General features: G+C 33.0%; 1 protein-coding gene across 11 annotated transcripts in view; it reads left to right on the top strand.

Annotated features, from left to right (window-relative positions):
• csmd3b (CUB and Sushi multiple domains 3b) overlaps positions 1-21,587 on the top strand; it is a 553,423-nt gene that overhangs the window by 281,241 nt on the left and 250,595 nt on the right. For 9 of the 11 annotated variants that reach the window (XM_015357110.2, XM_006635571.3, XM_015357109.2 and 6 more), the window contains exons 6-7: positions 1,874-1,986; positions 20,356-20,433. In XM_015357110.2, the coding sequence (XP_015212596.2) occupies positions 1,874-1,986; positions 20,356-20,433 (191 nt within the window). The remainder of the gene's footprint in view (positions 1-1,873; positions 1,987-20,355; positions 20,434-21,587) is intronic. The other 2 variants (XM_069195150.1, XM_015357108.2) reach the window with 1 other exon arrangement.

The raw sequence follows: 21,587 nt of genomic DNA, 5'->3' as shown, positions 1-21,587 counted from the left end.
TAAGAAAATAAGAAAGGTTACAAAAAAGAGGAACCCATTCTTCCATTTGCTCTAATGCTCCCGATCTCACCTCGAAAACTTGCCATTATTGTTTTCAAACAATAAAACTTGTGATATTTTAGCTGCTTAGTTACATGATTCCATACTAATTTCACTAAAAAACCTTTTTTTACAATAACAGCAAGTGGTGTTCCGACTAGGTATTCTTAGAAAAGGATAAAAGTAACATAACAGTAACAGTAATTATACAGTAACTTTTTATGAAGTGTAGTATATAAACTGTGCATAATGCCTGTACAAGCACGTTAAAAAACCATAATCCACCATAAGTCACCATGAAGAGGGTGGATTCCTGCTGTGTTCGTATTCATATTTAGCTATCACTACCATCTACTGTGCGTACATTAGGTATGTATTACATTACAGAACTGTTATTATGTTCTGCTATCAAAATTGACCTCTGGATTTCCTCTAGGTGGATGTAAACCTGAAAGAGGGACATCACGTTCACAAGCTTCAGTATAATGACAGTTTAAAATAAAAGTCTAAACAGTATACAATTTAAATTCTATGATTGGAAAAAGATTGTTCCTAAGCATTGACCGGGTTTCGAAACTGGGTGTTTTCTGGTGACAGCCCAAATTCTCCACATGCCCTGTTAAGCTTTCATGGCTCCACCTGGCGGTTTTCTGAAGTAGTGCACTCACACAGCTGAAAATTTCTAAATTGCTACGGTCTCCCGCAGTCTCGTGCAGCTGGACCGCAAACTACCGCAGCACCCTTTACACATTCTAAATGGCTGGATCTGTAGCTAAGCATGTAAAAATGTAAATGATTACTTTCCAGCCCTTTTTTTCCTGAGAATTTTACTAAAGGTCTAACTGCACCTTCCAGATTTCAACTGTCTTTGTTCTGCAGTTTGAAACTTTTCAGATAAAACAAAAAGAAGAAATGTGACTGTGGCGTTTGGTCACATGTCCAATGTAACAGTGAAAGCAACATGCATGCCAAAGGCAAAGTGTATGGGCTTAAGTTCATAATGACAATGTTATCACACACAGTAAAATTCTCTCATCTTGTATTTAGAATTTTTACAATTGTAAAGCGCTCAAAAATCATACAATTCTGTCAGATTTTTCAAAGACAATTAAAGCATTTCAAACTATATTTGTTTTGTAAGTCTCATGCAAATCATAAACTGTAGATGTAAGGTACAGTATATTTTTTTCTAAAAAGGTTCTATTTAATGTACATCAACCATTTCTAACTGTTTTATTCAAAACAGAGCCAATTGGGATCCATAGCCTACCCAGGCAAGCAATGGAAGCAATACAGTACATGATACATCCTGGACAGGACACCAATCCATCACTGGGCACACACAGACAAAACCACCCACACACAAACATCAGGGCCAGTGTTCTCAGAAGCCATTTAACCTACATACAGAACCAGTACTGTATGTGTTTTGGACTGTGGGAGGGAACCAGAGTACCTGCAGGAAATCCAAGTGATCATGGGGAAAACATACAAACAGTACACAGATAGCACACAGGGTCTGGAAGTTAATTGAACCCAGGACCCCAGTGCTTTGAGGTAGCAATGCTAGCTACTGCGCCATGATTCTGTCCCTTCTATTTAATGTGTTACAGCAAAAGACGCTTGTGACATTTTAAATAAAAAAGGAAAAGTTGTTTCTCCTGAATGCATTGTTTAAGTTGGAAAGTAAAACCCCACTTAAGTTGGATAGATATGTAAAATGAACATCTCATAATTATATTGCTTAGCAAGGGTTAAAGCAATTGGCCTCAAGCCAAAAACTAAAGCCCTAATGAATATAAACTTTGGAATGATGAAGATTTTTTTTTTGCAGGTTATCTGGAATGAATGTACCATCACCTATTGTAAGCAACAAAAACTGGCTGAGGCTCCATTTTGTAACTGATAGCAACCACCGATACAGAGGATTTAGTGCCCAATACCAAGGTAAGTATAAATGTCCTTTAACTGCCCCTTACAACAGTTCATATAAAACATAATATAAAATGTAACAGAAAGATTATATACATCAATTAAAATTTTAATAGGAAATAAGGAAGCATACTGTATGGGAAAGTTGATAAATTCTAAGTCCAGTTAGGTTTAGCTCAAACCTTTCTGGATATTTACAAAATTCTGTTACTTGCATGTCAGTGGTCACATTAGATTTTATGTGATGCTTCTGTTCACTTGATGCATTTGTGGAAAAAATTGAAATGTGCAACACTGATGAGTTTGTCATCCTGCCCTTTTTAAATATCTGTTCAATTAAGAATTAAAGCCAGATACTGTAAAGAAATGTCCAACCAAGTCATTTGAATTTGTGGTAGCTCTAGATATTCAGGCAAGAATTACATGTGCAATATGACAAGGTCAAACAATTGAGCTGCATTTTTACTCTCAGCTCAGATGCACCTTTTTATAACCAGTTCAATTTTTCAATACATCAAAAGTTTGTCCTTTGTTAGAATAATAAAATCATATAGAAATGATCTACATAAATGCAAGCCTTTCAATGAATCTTCAATAGTGTTTTTATGAAACCATCATAACTTTGCAGTGATTTTTGTACCTTCTTATCAAAAACCATTTGATGTCAACAACATTAATAAACATTAAAAACTGTTAACTCCTCAAAATGATTACTAAAGTATTCAATGTCTGATAACATGTGAAGAATAAAACAACATTTTCTTGACATCTCTGGCTATTAGTTCTTAATTAAATTAATTTGGAAGAATTGTGATATTATGCTCATAAGAATATGCCTTGCTGTGTCTATATGTGTGTGCTTGTGAAATCACTCTGATGCACATTTACCATAAACTCAAATTTTGTTCTATTTACAGTGACACTTTCTAAACTGTTGAAGGTTTGGGTGAAATGTGAAAAGTTTGCCTACCCTTACAAATTGTGCCTTTGTGCAAATAAAGTGAAACCTTCTTAGGTTTTAGAAAAGGATTCATGGTACTATTAAAATGAACAGCTGAAGCTATATTAATTAAGTAATAAGGCTCATTTTTAATTAATATTACTGCTTTAAAGGAACAAACAGAGATATATAATGGTTGTAAAAATTCTATGGAATGTCAATTGCACATAAGAAATGCTAGTGGTCTCCATTGAACTTTTGACAAAACAGTAAAAAACAGGTGCTTTTGTTAATGAAGGCCTTTATTTTTTAGTGCAGCACAATGGATATGGAAGTTTTCTTTAAATGGAAGTGGGTTCCAAGAAGGCATTTATGTTCTTAAAAGCCACCAGGTTTATGTTGTGTCCAGCTCATTTAGACTGAAAGAAAATAATATGTTCTTAAATTTATTATTAATACATTTACACAGATCATAATATAATTTAAGTAGAGCTTTTTACAGGCTGTAGGGGATTCACTGTACACAGTATGTGGTAGTGACCTAGGCTTTTACTTGGCCAGACCAGATTAAGTGGGGGATCCTGGTGGTCCTGATTGGGAAAGCCAGAACTGCAATTGAAGAAAAAAATTAAGTTTTGAGCTGAAACTGGGTGCAATTGACTTAAACATATTGATATATTGCTCTAAATAGTGGACTGAGTAATGTATATAAATGATATCAACCAAATTGAAGTATAACATAATATTATAATATTATACTGCTGTTTCTTTCATTGTCAGTTTGAACCCAAAGTAACCTTTCAGAAATGTAATATTTTTGCTACCTTCAGTCAAATTTACAGTATGTAAAGAGGTCATCAAGGTTAAATAGGGAGGTACATGAAAATATTGTAGGTGTTGTTTTTTCTCATTTACTTTGTGCTTTTTTTTAACCAAAAGCCTTTCCCTTTTTATTACAAATCATAATCTATAATGCAAAGGAATTGAAATAATGAATAAGATAGACACTAAAATGTGTTACTGTACCTAAACTTGAAGTTGAAGTGTTGGAAGTTTTATTGGATTTATTCAATTTTAAATTCTTTTAGCAAAGCTTTTGTCTCTGTTTACTGCAATTATACAGATTCTATCACTATCAGGAAAGAACTGCCAGATAAAGAGAAAAATAAAATCATGCAACTAAAAAGAGTCACAAATAGTCATACAATAGCTATGCTATGTGTACAGCTTATAAATATATATGTATATAATGTACAAGATTAACTGTGTATTTTAACTAAACAAAAAAAAAGACAAATATAGAAATAACTAGGGAAATGAAAAATACAAAATAATATTAATAACATTTTCCTTTAATATCATTTATTTATACTGATGTATTACTTTGTCAGAAATAACTGGTATGTTAGTAAAAAATAATACATAAAAAAAAACATTTGTTATCTTGAAGATGTTTATTCTAGTGAGAGCACAGGGTGGTAGACAGGAAAACAGGATGATTGAGAGTAAACAAATAAATCCCCAACATGATTAGGCAGATAGTCTTCTTAGCCTGGATCTGGGAAGTATGAGGTAGCAAAATGCCAATTGCCATGACTGTGTTCAACCCTCAAAAATTATTCCAGTTAAATTTAGATTTTTTTAATAAAACAAATGTGTTAATTTCTGAAATATTGCAAAAAATAACAAATGCATATATTTATATACTGTATGTACTGTATACAGTATACATACTGTATACATACTGTATACAGTATACTGTATGTAGACTGTACCATTTTGTTATTAAAATATCTTCTGTATCTTAGAACTGATATTTTTGTAAGTGACAGCTGTCAACCATCTTTCCTATGTTACTGTACAAAAATGAAAGCAAATTTTGCGGGTGGAGTTGATGCACTGATTCCATTACTCAGCAACACCGGCTGTGCTAATAGGAAAATTGCACTGTTCAGAATTATTTTACCCTCTTTTGATAAGTTTGGTGTGCCCTAAAAAATGCAGCACTGTGCAATGTCTTACCATTTTGGTGCCAGCTTGACAAATACCCCCCATTGTGTTTCCAAAATATATTTCTACACCTGGTGTAGGATGGAAGCTTAAGAGCTAAAATTAATAAGAGTTAGTGGACACACAAACGAAGCATTTGTTATTTGCATTACTGATTCATCTACTGCTATTGATTTCTCAGGAAACCTAAAATTCACAACAATTAGTGTAATATGACAAATATACATTAAGCAAATGAACACAAGATGCATTAATTGTAGCTGGTAAACATATGAATCATGGAATCTACAAGTTGATACTCTTGACAGGTGGGAGTATGAAGAGGGCCTGGAGCATTGTCATGGATGCTGCTAAGCTGATATGCTTCAGTATTTTATTTTATTGAGATTGTATAGGAGGAAAGTGAGCGAACACAAGATGTTGGAAAGTGAAGAGAAGAAACATTGTGCATTGAACAGGAAAGGACGTATTGTGATATAAAGGGATTGGAAATGAGGGGGTAGGGGTGGAAAAGGAAGCTTACACTGGAACTTTTAGGTTATGTATGAAGAAAAGGAGCTGTCTTTTCTTTTCACTTTTTAAAAACAGATATTTTAAAAACAGGGCTGTATCTATTTTGCCTACTTTCCTTTTTATCTTTCGGTCATACAATAACATTCAATAGTGTAAAGCAGGACTCATGTATAAAGTAAACAGAACAAAAAGGCACTTGATCAAATAAACAATCCCCTTCTTTTGCAAAATATTTTAAATCTATAAATATGCTTAAAAAGGAGGACTACAACTGCAAGAAACAAATATGTTTTACAATACCAAGGTTTTATAATCCTGCTACTGGAGAGTTGTTACATTTACAAGTTTTCAAAATATCTATAAAGCAGGAAGACTTAGGAGATGTTCATAGATTGGTCCAGTTAAACTAGCTTGCTAAGAGCTGAGTTAGAATGAAAACCAAAAGATACACTTGACCTCCAGGATAGGAGCTGTTCACCCTTGATTTACAATCAAGTATTTTATATTGTATTCTGTATTTTAATTTAACTTGAATTCAAGGCCTCAACCCGGCCTGTACCACCTATATTTTCCAAGATAATGCGTGTTTGAAGTGCACATCATTCCAGGCAGAAATGGCCTCTGGAGGGCTCGAGGGCTTTAGGTCCTAAGAAGTTAAATAGAAAAGACAGACCTATTGATAAAACACTTTAAACAGATGAAAGGTGACATGTTATTCCAGGTATATTTTCAAAACCTGGAATGTGCATTATTTTGTCCTCTATTCCATTATAATGAAAGTTGAGGCTTCAACTCAATCTTAAATGTCTTAAGCATTAAAATATCATGAATATTAGAAGGATTTTAGTTCTCTCATGGCTTGAACTGGAAGATGTGTGGTTGGCTACTCCTCATTTAAATTACTATAGCAACGTGTCTAGAAAAGTAATTATGTCATTTGAGTAACTGATATTTCCTTTCTGAACTACTGATAAGAACTACAACATTTACACTAAATCTGAGCTACAGACCTACATATCACAAAGATGAGGAAATATTTATTTTGTTTTAGATATATCACTTTTTCATCCTGTTGTTAAGTCTTCAGTATTATTATTAGTATTTGGAAAGGCTTTTGCAGTAAGTGTAGCTGACATTGATAAATTCTGTCAATGCCCTTGATTGCAATTAAATGTTGTTCCCATCCACTGCTGATGCAGTAAGGACATCAAGTCATTCGTAGTTAGAACAATTGGAGAAATTACACTTCATCAGTCATTATAACCAGTATAATCAGGATCAAAGTAATTGTATATGCAAGCCCTGATCAAATTTCACTCTTACCTTCCTGTTATCTGTCATATATCTTTAAGTGTTATCAAAATCTTGATGAAGCTAGGCAAGAGGTTATGGAGTACTGCAACACTAAAACATTAATGTTTTTGCATTTGGTATAAAAAAGAATAAATGTTAACTTTCTTAAAATCAAAATTGCATTTAGGTTCATGCTCTAGTTAATGTGCATGTGTGTCTATTTCATGCTTTACGTATTGCATATGTTATATATCTATAATTTCTATTTGTTTTCAAAATAATTTCTTAATATTTGGCCATGATGTAAAGAACAGCATGGTTTTATTCAATGCAAACAAGATGCATTTCTTAGAATACTCTCATCAAACCTTCAATTTTCATCATTTCTAATAAGTCATATGATACAGAATGCAAATGCGCATTTTGTGCCAGTTGTTTTCAAAGTATGTTTTCTTTAAGTTCTACCAAAATCTGTGCAAGACTTTTCTTTGTTGTTGATAGACTCCATATTGTACAAGACGTTACAAGACCTCTAGAAAATATAGCTTGATTCCTAAATATTTTTGGTTAAAGATGGTTACTTTTAACATTTTTGATAAGGATTTGACTTACACACATTTTTGCCTGGTTAGGATTTTATTTATGATGTTGTGGGGAATTTTCCATTTACTCACTTATTGCTGTGTTTTCACTTATTTTTGCATGTTTACTTTTACAGCATATGTAATATTTATGAAAAGCTTATTATTGATAACTTTAACGCAAACAATCAAGTGGTGGGCAAGTTTCATTATTTCATTATTCATTACAAAAAACTAATTATACCATAAAATCAGAGGATTAATTACTTGCAGGAAACATCTGATTCTGTTTGTAATTAAGTATCAAAAGCCAAAGATTAACTCCACAGGTCGGGCTTGCTAAATATTGTATGATTTTAATATACAGTATATGTAAAATACAAAATAATTGTACCATGAGAAAAATCTGTTTTTCTACAATCATAAAGGTCCATTAATTTGTGTATTTGTCCCCTGCAGTTCAGCCTACTTAAACCAATTCAATATATACTGTATGATTTCCCTATCATAAAGATGTTTAACTTTACTTTTTCCAAACTGTTAAATATATCCAATAGTGCAGCTATGACTTTTACACGTTTAATACATTAATAATTGATTCATACATTTAAAGGAAAAGAAGAAAAGATACACTAAACTGCTAGGAAATAAGAATTTTGGAAAGTATTGTCAAATACTGTATGTTTATTTCACTCTACATTGGACACTACACTTATAAACACAGCAAAAAATGTGAAATAAAAAATGAACCATTAAACTAAAATGCGTGTTCGTGTGAACAGCAGATCTAGTTTCTAACTGGAGCATTTCAGTCTCCATTGTTTTGCAGCAAACAGAATCTATTAAGGTATTTGCTAATAGATCCTTATGTGTAACTTTTCTCTTCCATGTACCTGACACTGCCCTTGTATAAATTGTAGCTGCAGTGGTTCAGAACTTGGATAAAAAAGAGAGTCTTCAAATGTGCCATACCAGGAAACGTACAACTTGATATCCACTGTGTATATTTCAAGAATAGTGAGTTGGCTGACTATGTCTCCTTGAAAACTTTTCCTGAAGTTAATCTGCAGGAGGAAAAGGGAGCGATAACATCCATCAACAGACTGAACTCTGCCTGAAATAGCAGGGATCACAGCCAAATTAAATGTGTTTTAGGAACTCAAATATGCAAGAGTTGCACAAATTCTATTTTTTGACCAACATAGTATACCTTTATATTTCAAACTACCATGATTACTACCAGAAAAATGGAATATGCAGTTTGCAGAAGACATTTATGTTGTTTGTGCTTTTAAAAGCAGTATGGTAACATCATATTTTTATTATTTTCAAAAAACTATATACCTTAATATTCAGCCTGCAGAATTCTATGCATTTTCAGATACTCAATTTACTTTTCAAGTAATTAGCTTTTCTATGGAAGTCAAGATTTTCAGTCCAGGTTCTTGTAATCTCTTCTGTGTGTCATTCCAACTAAACACTGTTACTGATGTGACATCTTAATTTAATTAATTTGAGATTTTAATAATTTGGTTTTAGGTGAAAACAAAGGAAAGGTTGTATACATTATTAAGGCAGATTTAGGTCTTACACTTGAACGATGTGTTTTAGCAGTACTTCTTTCTATGAGAATAATCTCTATAAATGACTGCAGTCAAGCATGATTTAAAGAGTTCTAAGTCTTCACGAAGTTCTACAGAATACATATTTTACAACTATAAGACAATACCACATAGCTTGTCTAGTTCTTTGTTCAATTTGGAAATAATGAGCAGAAGGATGTTCTAGATGAATAAGGAAACTCATATAAAGATGAGGCCTCTTGTCAAGATTTTAGAAACAATTAAATGAATGAGAAGGCTTGGCAATGGTTTAATGGTACTCAATGTGCAAAGCAAAGATATTACACAGAATGTGAACATACTGTATTGTTAGGCCATAGTATCTAGTTAAAAGTCTTCAAGAGATTCTTCAAGATCAGTAAAAGCTTACAAAAGTTTGAATTGGCTATTTTTCTCCAAAATTATTAGGGATAGTCAATAACAGATCTTGGGATCTAATTGATTCCATTAATGTCTCCTCAAATTAATTCAGAATCCATGTTAAGATCCTCAGCCGAAGGCCCAATCAGAAATTTTGGAAGCTGTAAGATTAATCAAATCCTTGGATACATACCTTTCTACATGAATCTAGATATGCTTTAATATTTCATAAATTACCTTTCAATATATTATTATAAAAGAAACAGAAGCACAAATAATAAATATAAAACATTGAGTATTCTGTAATCCATCTAGATCCTGTAAACTAATCATAGAGAAAATCATTTCTTCTGGTCCTAGGAAGCCACAGGGTCTTCTGATTGCTATTCTTACTTGACCTCCTAATGACCTAATGGCACAATAATTTAGTTAATTAATCTAAATTACCATTAGAACATAAATACCAAATTTTAAAAACATAAGTCTTTGAGGATTCTGAAATTGCCAGGGCTGTGGTTCTGTTGGACACAGACATAGGGATACTGATTAGAGAATAATACATACATGTACTGTATAAATTGACAGGAATTGTACTGGAAAGTTTATTCACACAGCCTTCGATTAAATCAAGCAACACTATTTGAAATGTTACTTCAGCAAGTTACCTCAGCTTCCTGGTGTTAACAAAGTTTCTCAATTATATAAATACAGTACAAAATAAGACTTAAACCTTTTACTGTATTGCACATTTTAGTGTCACAGGACAAGACATTGCAAGGGACTAACTGTACACTTGATAGAACATTCTAGAGACAATTAATTCAGAGTTCTAGAAGAAATATGTTGAATCAGCATGACTGACAAATTATTTCCTGTACAGCCATTGAGAGATTTCATATGCACCAGGAAAAGTTTAAATTGTACTCTTTCTCAAACAAATTCTCTTTAAGGCTACATAGAACAGGTGAAATATGATCATATATCTTTTTCTTGTTAATAAACAAGGTGCCAAAGTTTGACCTGATTGTCGATGTTAAATAATGTGGCAGGTCATACAATAGTATTACAGTAATCTATCCCTGACAGGATAAAAGCATGGATAAGATATTTGTACTGCCATGGTCAAGATAAGAGCATGCTTTAACAACATGTTCACAATATTGTAAATATAGGTATTAAATCAGGGATATCAAAAGTGACTATTTTCTTTATTCTGCTTTTAATACATCTTATCAACATCATTTTTCAAACATCAGATTAAGCAATTTGATCATAATGATGGATTGGCCATCTAATACATTCCCTTCCTGTCAGTAGTAAACGTACAGATAGTTTTCATGCACTGTTACTTTGTATTGATAAAGCATATTCTAAATACAGTCATGATGTTTCAAAAATGATCAGGTGGTAAGATAAACATGTTTATCACCTCTGAGGCTCACTTGTCCCAGAAGATGCATGAAGATATTCAAATAAGGAAAGCAAAGATTAATTCTAGAGACACCTCACTGAAGTATTAAAAACAAAACAACCCTTTGTAACCCTTTCAATACATAATTATGTAGAGTTTTTATTGTATGTTTTATGGGACAATTTACTGAAGAATAATATTGATTTTTTTAAAAAAATCGTTTATTGGTAAAACTGTAAAAATACATTTATGCTCCTCTACAAGTCTGTAAAACTGAAGAAAGCGATTTCCTGGGTCAATGAACATAACTTAGTTTGTCTGGTAAAAAAAACTCTTCAAAAAGTGTAGCATAGATAATTCTTGAACTCACCATATATATATATTCTGTCTGTATATCTCTAAGAAAAATAGTTAGAAGCAGATTATGAGTCTGAGGTACCTCTAGATTAAAATTAATATTATAATAATTAATATTGGAATGCTGTACTATTTATGTGTATATACAATATTCTTTATACTAGCAACACAAATGTTGCTAAAATGATATTAGTAGCATCCCTGAATTAGGAGTCTATAGTATATGTCCTGCAGTGTCTGTGTATTGTATGTTTGACATTTTTGTCAATGTCTTTGTGTATGTCAGGGTATCAAAGAATTCATGTTGGATCAGGCTTCTTTATCATTTTTGTAATATGGAGGGAAGGAAATGCTGCTCAGATGTGATACAGTATGCAGTGTAAATCTTAGCAGTGTATGTACTGTAGTATGTGTGAATATAGTGTATATAGTAAAGCCTCTTTGTTATCTGGACTAAAATGTGTACAATCTGGACTAAAACTGTCATTGTTATATCTGTTCTTATTATTACTATTTATTTTAGTATTTTATGCATAAGCATAAAACATTTATAGTTATGATTCCAAATATACTGTAAACATATCTATATATTAATGCTTAAAATAAATTAGAATACACCTAATTAAAACATACATCTTCTTTTAAGTGTGTTAATGGGAACAGACAGTACTTGGCATTTCTTCACCGGCAAAATGACCTAAAATTCTAAATCATCTAGGAAAACGTAAAGCAGATACATGTCTGTTGCATGAAACCCAGGTCTCAGAATCTGAACATAATAAACTAAAACTTTCAATCAGATATATTCAACATCCTGTTATTCCCCAAAAGGCATATCAATATTAACAACAAAAGTAGACCATTAATTCAGCAGACCCTGAAAGGTGTTACATAATCTTCAATGATTGTGTTAACAACCACAATTTTACCATTACAAACATACTGTACATTGGGTTTGATTTTAATACAGTTAACAATCCAGTTTTGAAAAGATAAAAAAAAAACCTCTAATAATTCAAACATTTGTGACTCAACTGAAATTCTGAAACAGTGCATGAATGATTTCTTTCTGGGTGGGTAATAGTTTGAAGCTACAAAATCATTCAGTAAGAAAATACTCATATACAGCATTTTATTTGCTTACCATTCATTTTCCAAAATCGATCTAATACAAAAATTCCCCAAATCACTGCTCTGAGCATGTGCCAATCAGCTTCGACCTTAACATTAAACACCTAAAAGAATCATCACCAGATGGCGCTTCAATTCAACACTGCTTACAAACAAGATTTAGATGCATAATTTAAAAGAGAGTGGGCAATCTTTGTAAAAAAAGCATTCCCCTGAAACCATACCTACAGTACATTACTTTGGAAAACAGCAAAAATAGTAGTGAGAGGGAAAATCATTTAATATGATTTACATAAAGAAAGAAAAAAATGCTGCAAAAATATAACAACTATACAATTATTATGGGAACAAGTAAAGGTTTATTCCGTGCTGAAAAGAGAAGAAAAAAAAACAAAGTTTGGCTCCACAGCTGAAATGTTGTGTTTCGTCTCTTTTCAGCACAGAATAAACCTTTACTTGTTCTCTTGCAGCCTACGCATGCTGACACAGCTACCTACTTGATACACAATTATTATAACACCCCCCCCTCCCTGAACAAATTTCAGCTGGGCAACATTATTCATAAAATACACTATGCATATAAGTTGTTTTTATGAAGACGTCAACATAATCAGTTTGAAAAGTATTTAGCATAAACAAAATCATATAAATCATATGATAATCATATAATCATATTATTCAGTCATATGAACAATAAAGGACATACCAAGGAATTTCATTCAGACACCATAAGCCATAAATGATATTATTACAACAAATTATACATGTCCGGCAAAAGGCAGCAGAAATCAATTCCTTTCTTGACAATACAACCATCCTACAAAAATTAAACAAAGAACATGCAGAATCTTTGGATACACTTTAGATAATACTATTTAAGCTAAATAAAAATCCAGTCGTATGCACAAGCTACTGTCCTCTATCTCTAATCAATGCAAACCTCAAGATGATTTGTAAAGCCTTAGCAATCTGCATCAAAACTGTGAAACAACTTCTCATTCATCCTGAACAAACAGGTTTCATCAAGGAAGACAGTCATCAAGCAATATGTGCTGTCTCTTCAACCAAATCAAACACAAAACAATACCAATATAATTATATCTATGGACACAGAAAGGCAGTTGACAGAGTGAACTGGACGTTCTTATTTGCATTGGATAAAAATAATTTACGACGCACCCAGGGCTGTAGTCACTGCTAATGACATAACAAACAAGTAAGTCCACTCTCTGCATCATTATTTGTATTGTTTATCTAATCATTAGCTGCTGCAATTAGTCAAAATGACAATATCAACTCAGCTCACAAGATCAGCCTCTATACAGATTTCCACCTACAAATCATCACCAAATCACTCCAAGAAGTCATTAAGCTCATCAATATATTCCAATATATCCAACTATTCTATACATTGGAACACTTCCACAATTTTATCCTTCCCTGTGAATGGTTGGAATGCTTCGTCTCAAAACCTTCCTTTCTCTCTCACTATGGGCAGCATTAGATACCTTGGTGTGAATATCTCCACCAGCCTGGATTAATCAAATAATTGAATGACTTTTAAGACTTTCCATTATTGAATACATTACAGCTATCAATATAACAGTACTGCCCCAAAACACTTTTCTACTAGCCCAGTCCAACCCAACAATTAGTTTTATACATTAGACACCTTAATAACGAAATTGTTTTGGAAAAAACAAGAAACCAAGGATAAAATTATCAACCTTACAAAAGAGGCCTAAATGCCCCAGGCATTTACCATTACCATTACCTGACAAATTAACTGCAATACCTAACACGGTATGGTGGCTCTGTGGCTAAGGATCTGCACCTGTAGTTGGAAGGTTGCGTTTGTATCCCATGGCCGGCAGAGGAATCCTACTCCGTTGGGCCCCTGAGCAAGGCCCTTAACCCCAACTGCTCCAGGGGTGATCTTATCTTATCTAAATTGAACCATCCAAACTACCACCATGATTCATGGATAGCAATAGAAAAAACTGAATGTAGAGAAATGCCCAGCACTAATTTGGCTCTTCTCAGTGTGACTCTAGAACATGACAACTGCTTTGAAAATATGGTGATTGCTACAACTCTGACAGTTTGATGAAAAATCAATAAAATCACAAACTTCACTATGACACTGAGTGCATATACACCAGTATAGTTTAAGTATAAAAGTAAGATATACTATTTATTGAACTATCTCCCTTCCACTCAATAAATGGGAAAAGACCTTTCTATCAATCAGTACTGATTCCTGGACACAAATTTATAAGAATACTTGCAGCAATACGAACAACCAGCTAATCCAATATAAAATCAATCATGGAGCACATACTGTATAACACAACACTAGATGTATGAAATGGCAGTCTTTGACTTAGATATGTACTTTCATGCCATCTGGCATTACCCACTTCTGGCAAAATAAAACACTTCTTTTGGGGTGCAACATTCCTAAATCACCATCTCTGCCCTTATCTGGAGATCTTACAAAAAATGATCAGGTAAATAAAAACAACATCCTCATACCTATTGCCCTGTCACCAAGAAAACAATGCTTCTTAACTGGAAAAATAGAAAAACACTTTCCATCTAGCCATGGTTAGATTTACCAGTTCTGTACAGATCACTACCACTTTAGAAATATTCCTATGCTTCTGGAAATACAATCCACTGCATTTTATTACTGCCTGTATTATGTTGTCCTGTACTGTGCATGTACATACTGTATATTGTATGTTTGTATTGTTTGTTGAATACATCCATCTATATGTTTAATTGATCTGTCTATTTGTTTTATGAAAAAAATAAAAAAAGAGTCTAAAATATACTAATGTAAAATAGAAACACATCACTTTGGTCTAATGGAATGAATAAACTAATACATTTGATTTTAGACTGAATTATCAAACTCAATCACAGAAAATATGGACAAAATATGAATCAAACATGATAAATGTTCAACATGAAACATGGAACACTGTCAGAATGAAAACATTATAATGTTAGAATTGTATATGACATAGCATTAAGACAATCCTAGTATTACTGACAAAACGTGAATCAATTATGCAGAAAGAAGCACATTTATGAAAGCTAATGTGATATTAAGAGCAGTTTGTTTTATATCAAAAATGTCTTAGAAGACATGGCAAGAAAAAGAGGTCAAATAACTCGGCATGACAGCAACATCTGCAGTAAGCAAGTCTAAATTATATTAGCAGGAAAATATATATTATGAAGCTCATTTTGATGAATTTATAGAATTTATTTATACATTCGGTTATATTTCTTTTTTCTTTGTTGTTTTGTGATATTCTTTATTTATTTCTTTTAGATCTAGGAGTATGGGATTAGGTGACAAGGTATGAGATTAGGTGACAATTATTTTCTCCCTCATTTGTCTAATCCAGGTTTGGAGAGAAGAATAACCACATCCTGTCTCAGATTTTTAGCCACAGATTTAGAAGTGTTTTTTTTTTACTTAACACTTAACTTAATAAATTCTATACCATTTATAATAAAAATGTTACACTCTAAATTATCATTAGATTCCCAATGTTTTAACACAAACTCCTAAGCAATATTAAAATCATTAATGATTTGTTTTGTCATGGTTTCAATTTATGAGGAATTAATAATTTTTCATCAGAATGCCTTCCTTTAACAATTATATTTGTGCTATTGCACTTTCTGCAATGAGAACCTGTATTTCAACATTGTTTTTAATACATATGAAAACCCAGAAATCTTTAAAATGCTTAACATGAAGGCAGAATTGAGAAAACATATTCTTGTGGTATTATGCAGACTACAATCTATGAGCATAAGATACAAGGCAAACAATATCTAGCATTAAAAACACATTGATTTATATTGTTCTGTAGTAAACTTTGTGGAGTTTTATGTTCTGACAATCAAAAGTTGATTCAGTGCATATTACGTATTCTAAATGACAGATGTGTGAATTAAGTTTCCAAATGGTTCTTGTTTTAAATGATGTGGTGTAAATAGGTCTACAGTACCAGACACTTTTTATTAACTGCAGTGGATGGTAAACCATGTTTTCCATTGATAAACACAACTGTGACAATGCTTTAGTCAGCTTCCTTACATACAAAATTAGTTTGTCTCATTTTATTTTCTTAGATTGTTATTTTCAGAAGATAGTGACTTTGTTTTACCCTCTTCACTGGATTCAGAATTACACTTTCAGAACTGAAACCCAGGTGGTCCTCAACATAAAATATAAATAACTGAATAACATAACTGTAACATAAAGTCTTCTTTAAATAAACATCATTAGCATTCACAACTGTTTCTATTCACAACTAAAGATTTAATTTCAGACAGATACAGTACTTGCATACATTCATGCATGAAGTAGTTATGGTATTTTCCCTCCCTGAATAATTCTGCTGTTTTCTGCTACTGTTGCTTTTTGTCTTCAAAAGTAAGAAGACACTCATTTTTTACTATTATTCTGAATGTAAAAAATAATACATTTTATTTTAAAAGCAAAGTATTAAATATCTTGAAGTGAAATCAAAGAGAAAAAATGGAAACAAGTTTTGACAAACTGGCCAATAACAATAACAATAAAACAATGAAAACTCTAAATGAAAGTCTATAGGGAAAGATAAATAAACACGTTTTAAATAAGTCCAAATTCAGAGTTTCTAATGCATGAGTGTTTAGATCTGGCCTTGATTCATCTCAATTCAGTTAGCCTTCTAGGTCACCTATTTTTATAGATTCACAACACCTGAAAGTTATTGATCAATCAAGCCAGTAATACTGTATGTTCAATTAAGAGAGCCGTGGTCCTTGATGGCTAAAAGTTCTTAGATTTTCCTTTCTAAATGATCTCTAAATTACTTAATTTAACAAATCACCTATTTAACTGGTCACATTGCAATTGTTCCATATTGTAACGCAACGGGGGCTCAGGCGGGCGCCCTTGCCGCATCTGGTCGGCCCCATCCCGACTGGAGGCTCGAACCCGGGACTTCCGCGTCTCTCTGCAGCGACCTAGCCCCGTGAGCTAAAGAGAGATCTCTCTACAGCCCAGTAGCTGTGGTCCTGCTATCACAGGGAAGGGCGGTGACGTCACCCGCTCTGGTACGCCGGCTCTTACACACAGTGCTTGTCGGCCGTAAGCGTTACACTCTCCCCCGCTTAAATCGCCGTCCCCGGCGAAGGGCTATCCCACCCCGCTTCTCACACCAATGTAACGCAACAGGGGCTCAGGCGGGCGCCCTTGCCGCATCTGGTCGGCCCCTGCACCGTCCGGGGCTCGAACCCGGGACTTCCGCGTCTCTCTGCAGCGACCTAGCCCCGTGAGCTAAAGAGAGATCTCTCCACAGCCCAGTAGCTGTAGTCCTGCTATCACAGGGAAGGGCGGTGACGTCACCTGCTCTTACACACACTTGTCGGCCGTAAGCGTTACAATATCAACTGAAATTTGTGATTTCATGGTGACCTATAAAATCTAATGGATTGGGACTCTCCAGCAAAAAGAGGTACTGTTGCCCACTTTGTGGATCTCAGGCAATGATAGAGATACAGATAGTGACCTATAGATGTCAGATTAAGTTTTTTACTATATTCATGTAATAAACCCTTAAAACATAGCTAGAATATTCAGTGCTTAATATGTGAGCAGGAGAGCCTTACTTCACTTTAATTTTGTTTAATTTAATTAAAGGTTGTTTCAGTTAGCATGGAAGTTCTAGAATACAGGATACACTAATCTGGTTTAGTAACTCAGGAGATGCCACACTTAGTGAGGCTTTCTCTCAGTCTAATCTTGTTGAAAAAAGAATGTATCATTATTTGAGCGTCACACAGAGAAGGGGCCTGAACTGATCAATGTTATATGGATGGGAAAATATAACCTTATTCTTAACATGAACTCCCAATGATGAGGCAAAGTAAAACATGACACAAAGAATTCATTCTACTGAACTTTGCAAAGCCAATGTTGTAAACAATGAGCATAACCTCATTCTTGACACTGTTTCTTAAACAATATTACAATATTTGCATGGAACAACAGGGCAGCATGAAGCTAACCTTAGCTTTATAATAACACATTTATTGCTTATGTGACTGCCACAACCAAAGCTGATATAATTTGTCATTGCTGTACTGGATGTTGCTGACCACATTGCATAGATCACAAGAGAAAATAGTTTGTACAGAATTAGATATTGTGATTTATTTTAGTAGTTCCAACAAAGAGATTTTTTGATAAGTCAACTGATAAGCAGAAGTATTAGGAATAGATTTAGACCAAAACAAAAGTTTTGCGTAAATATTGTGCTTTGCTTTTTCTTCTTGGATACCATTTATTTAACAAGATTGTGTTGCAGGGATGTGGACATACACAGGTAAGAAATAAATGTATTTTTGTAAGATTTTATAACTTCTAAAAAAACATACAGCATAACTCTGTGTAGTTAATTTATAGAGATCAAGTTAATATTGTGAAGGAATAACTAAATATATTTCAGTTTACATTTGGTGTTTCCCAGTTTTACTTCACATGATTTTTTCAAAATTCTGCATGGGGTGATAATTGTTTCCATTCAAATATATCCATTGGACATAAATGTATTTCCAAATATTCTTAATAAACTCAGATAGGAAACTGCTATAAAAAGGCCCTTTATGTGTTATGGTTAACCTACACTGTATCTGACATAAAAGTTAAAATAAAAAATGTCTGTATTTTTTGTTTTTGCTTATCCAATGTATTACATATCGTTTGTGAGGTTTGCTGTGAATCGAGCAAGGATTAAGTCTACGTTTGCTGTTAGAAATACCTTTGATATTAACATTATGAGTCATTTTTAGTTTCAATGACTAGGTAAAGATGGATACATATTCATTATGAATACTTAATCTTATTTTATTATGCGGATGTAGGAGTTCCTATTTAACATACAGTAAGGGTGGGCAAACATCTTTTTTATCCAAAACTTCTTATCAACTGAAAGTTGAAATGAAAGTCACATATAACTAAAACAATTTAATTCACTTCTTTTCTAGAAAGTAATATAATAAACAATAATACTAGTATACAACTGCAATATGTGCTGCCAAGTGTATTAAAGTATTAGTGTACAATTAAATTTTTAAGTTCACAGAAAATTGTAAACCTGTCCCAGAATATAAAAAAATTGACATTTTAAAATACTTCATCTCTTACATTTACTTACGATAGGAACTGTATAATTAATTACTTCTTGAATGGAGCAGTAGCAGAGTCTCAGGCAGTCACTGAAGTTCTGCCACATCTCAAATTCTCCTGATCTATTTTGAACTATTTTATCATCATCGGAATATCATATTGAATTATGAAGCCTCAATGTCTTTTGATGAACCAGTGTTTTAAACTTGTGATGAAAGCAGAAACATATTATGCTGTTTTTATTTCTTCTTGAATTTATTTCCTTCTTTCCTTGTGTATTTTTTTTTTGCTGGATGACACTCACTAACTCGAAAGGGGAAATCATATAAGCTTTGGAAAACATTGTTTATGATGTTTTCAGAAAAAATGTTTTATTATGCCTGTCATTAATTAACTTCACGGGGCTTCTGTTTGACTGAGATATTGGGTCCTCAAGCCTAAATGTTGTCAATGGGTACTAGTTGTTTATTATATATAAAAAGATCCCAATCTGTCATTGACTTATTTTTCATCTCAGTATGTTACCTTAAAATAACATACTTGAAAGCTATCAAGTGTTGTCTGCAATATGGTGTCTGTGCTATGAATGCCATAGCGGTAGTGTATGAGAAATCTCCCATTGTGGCTAAAATCTTTCGTAGAGCCTACAGTCAAACCAAAGCCCAGGTTAAGTGTCCAATTGTTTCCAAAAAGTAATATATCTTGAAAACCCAATAATTTCAAGCTGAACAAAAGAACAGAAGCCCTGCTACCTGCTATTATCATCTTAATATTATTTATTTTCATTAAAGGTTGCCTGTCTTTACATATGCATACTATTTTCTTTTTGCTGCAAGTAAATTACTATACTTAAAATTATTTGATTTTCTTTTGTTCACTTGCTTGAGGATGCTTTCTTTTTATGCAAGTAGTTTATTTAAGACCTGTTTCACCTGATTTCATGTTTTTGTTTTTTCCTTAACTAGTGAAAAGGTCCGTAGATTTTAAATCTAGAGGAGTAAAATTATTCCCAGGCAAAGACAACAGCAACAAGTTTTCTATCTGTGAGTCTACCTTTTGTTACTTTTTATGGTAAATCTGTGATTTTATGTGTTGTGTTGTCTATGTGAAACTATTAATTTAAACCCTACTTCATTTTTGTCATTAGTTTTATTTGCACATTGTAACACGCAAATGTTGTGTTGTCTGCATGAAAAGCTCTTGCCTTAAAGAATGGCCTTTACTTTGTCACCATTTAAGAATTTACAGGATGCTCATACTAATTTAAAAGATCACTAATATGAATGTAACGGTGTTCTGCTTAGCAAATGGATAATTCTCTTTTGATTGTTAAAAAACTATACTGAAATATGTCATTTCCCAGCACCATGCTTTAATAGGATATATACAGAGTCTAGAAGCAGATGTTCAACAAATACATTTTCCATCCTGCGTTATTACCAAGTCATATGCCAGAATTCTAATGATGCTTGTTGGAAATACAATATAATGATAATAAGACAAACAAGTTATAAAAAATAATGATCATTTAAAAAAAATTGAAAGTGTTGGAATTCTTTTAATAATTTATAGGTAATACTACAATATATGCTAATACTGTATATGGTCTTACTGTATATATATATAAAATGAACTAAGTTGTGACCCATTGATACTGGGATTTGACAATAGTATTGGTTTTAAACATTTAATATTGTTCTTTTAATAACTGAAACTAAAGCACACAAAAGTTTCCCCTTTTGTGTTTCCAGACTACAGTTGGTCATATAGATCATATTGTAGTTTCTGAATACAATGCTGAATTATAGTTACATACTGTAATATGATATAACTGTGTTGATGATCTGGATGATACAGTATAAGATCATGTTGGAAGCAACATCACTCCAGATGCAGGAGATTTGATTATTAAGATCAGAGTGAGCTTAAATAAAACTGCACTATTTAACTATCAGAGCAAAAAAAAATATTCCTTGAAGAGTATGGGATTTATGAACTGAGTGGGTGATGATGGCAGAAACATTAGCTATTCTTGTTGTTAACCAACCAACAATCCCAGCTTGCAGCTTCATTAGCATCACAGTCCTTGTCTTGGAGGGCTGATGTGTTTGTGGGTTTTCATTTCAACTGACTTCATAATCAGATAAACCAGGTGGTTACTGACAAACATTCTCCCAGCTCATCGGGTGATGCTGCT

The sequence above is a fragment of the Lepisosteus oculatus genome, chromosome 10 (assembly GCF_040954835.1).
Source record: "Lepisosteus oculatus isolate fLepOcu1 chromosome 10, fLepOcu1.hap2, whole genome shotgun sequence".
Lineage (NCBI taxonomy): Eukaryota > Metazoa > Chordata > Actinopteri > Semionotiformes > Lepisosteidae > Lepisosteus > Lepisosteus oculatus.
The sequence above is the reverse complement of the archived record's forward strand: the minus strand, read 5'-3'. Positions and strand labels throughout refer to the sequence as shown.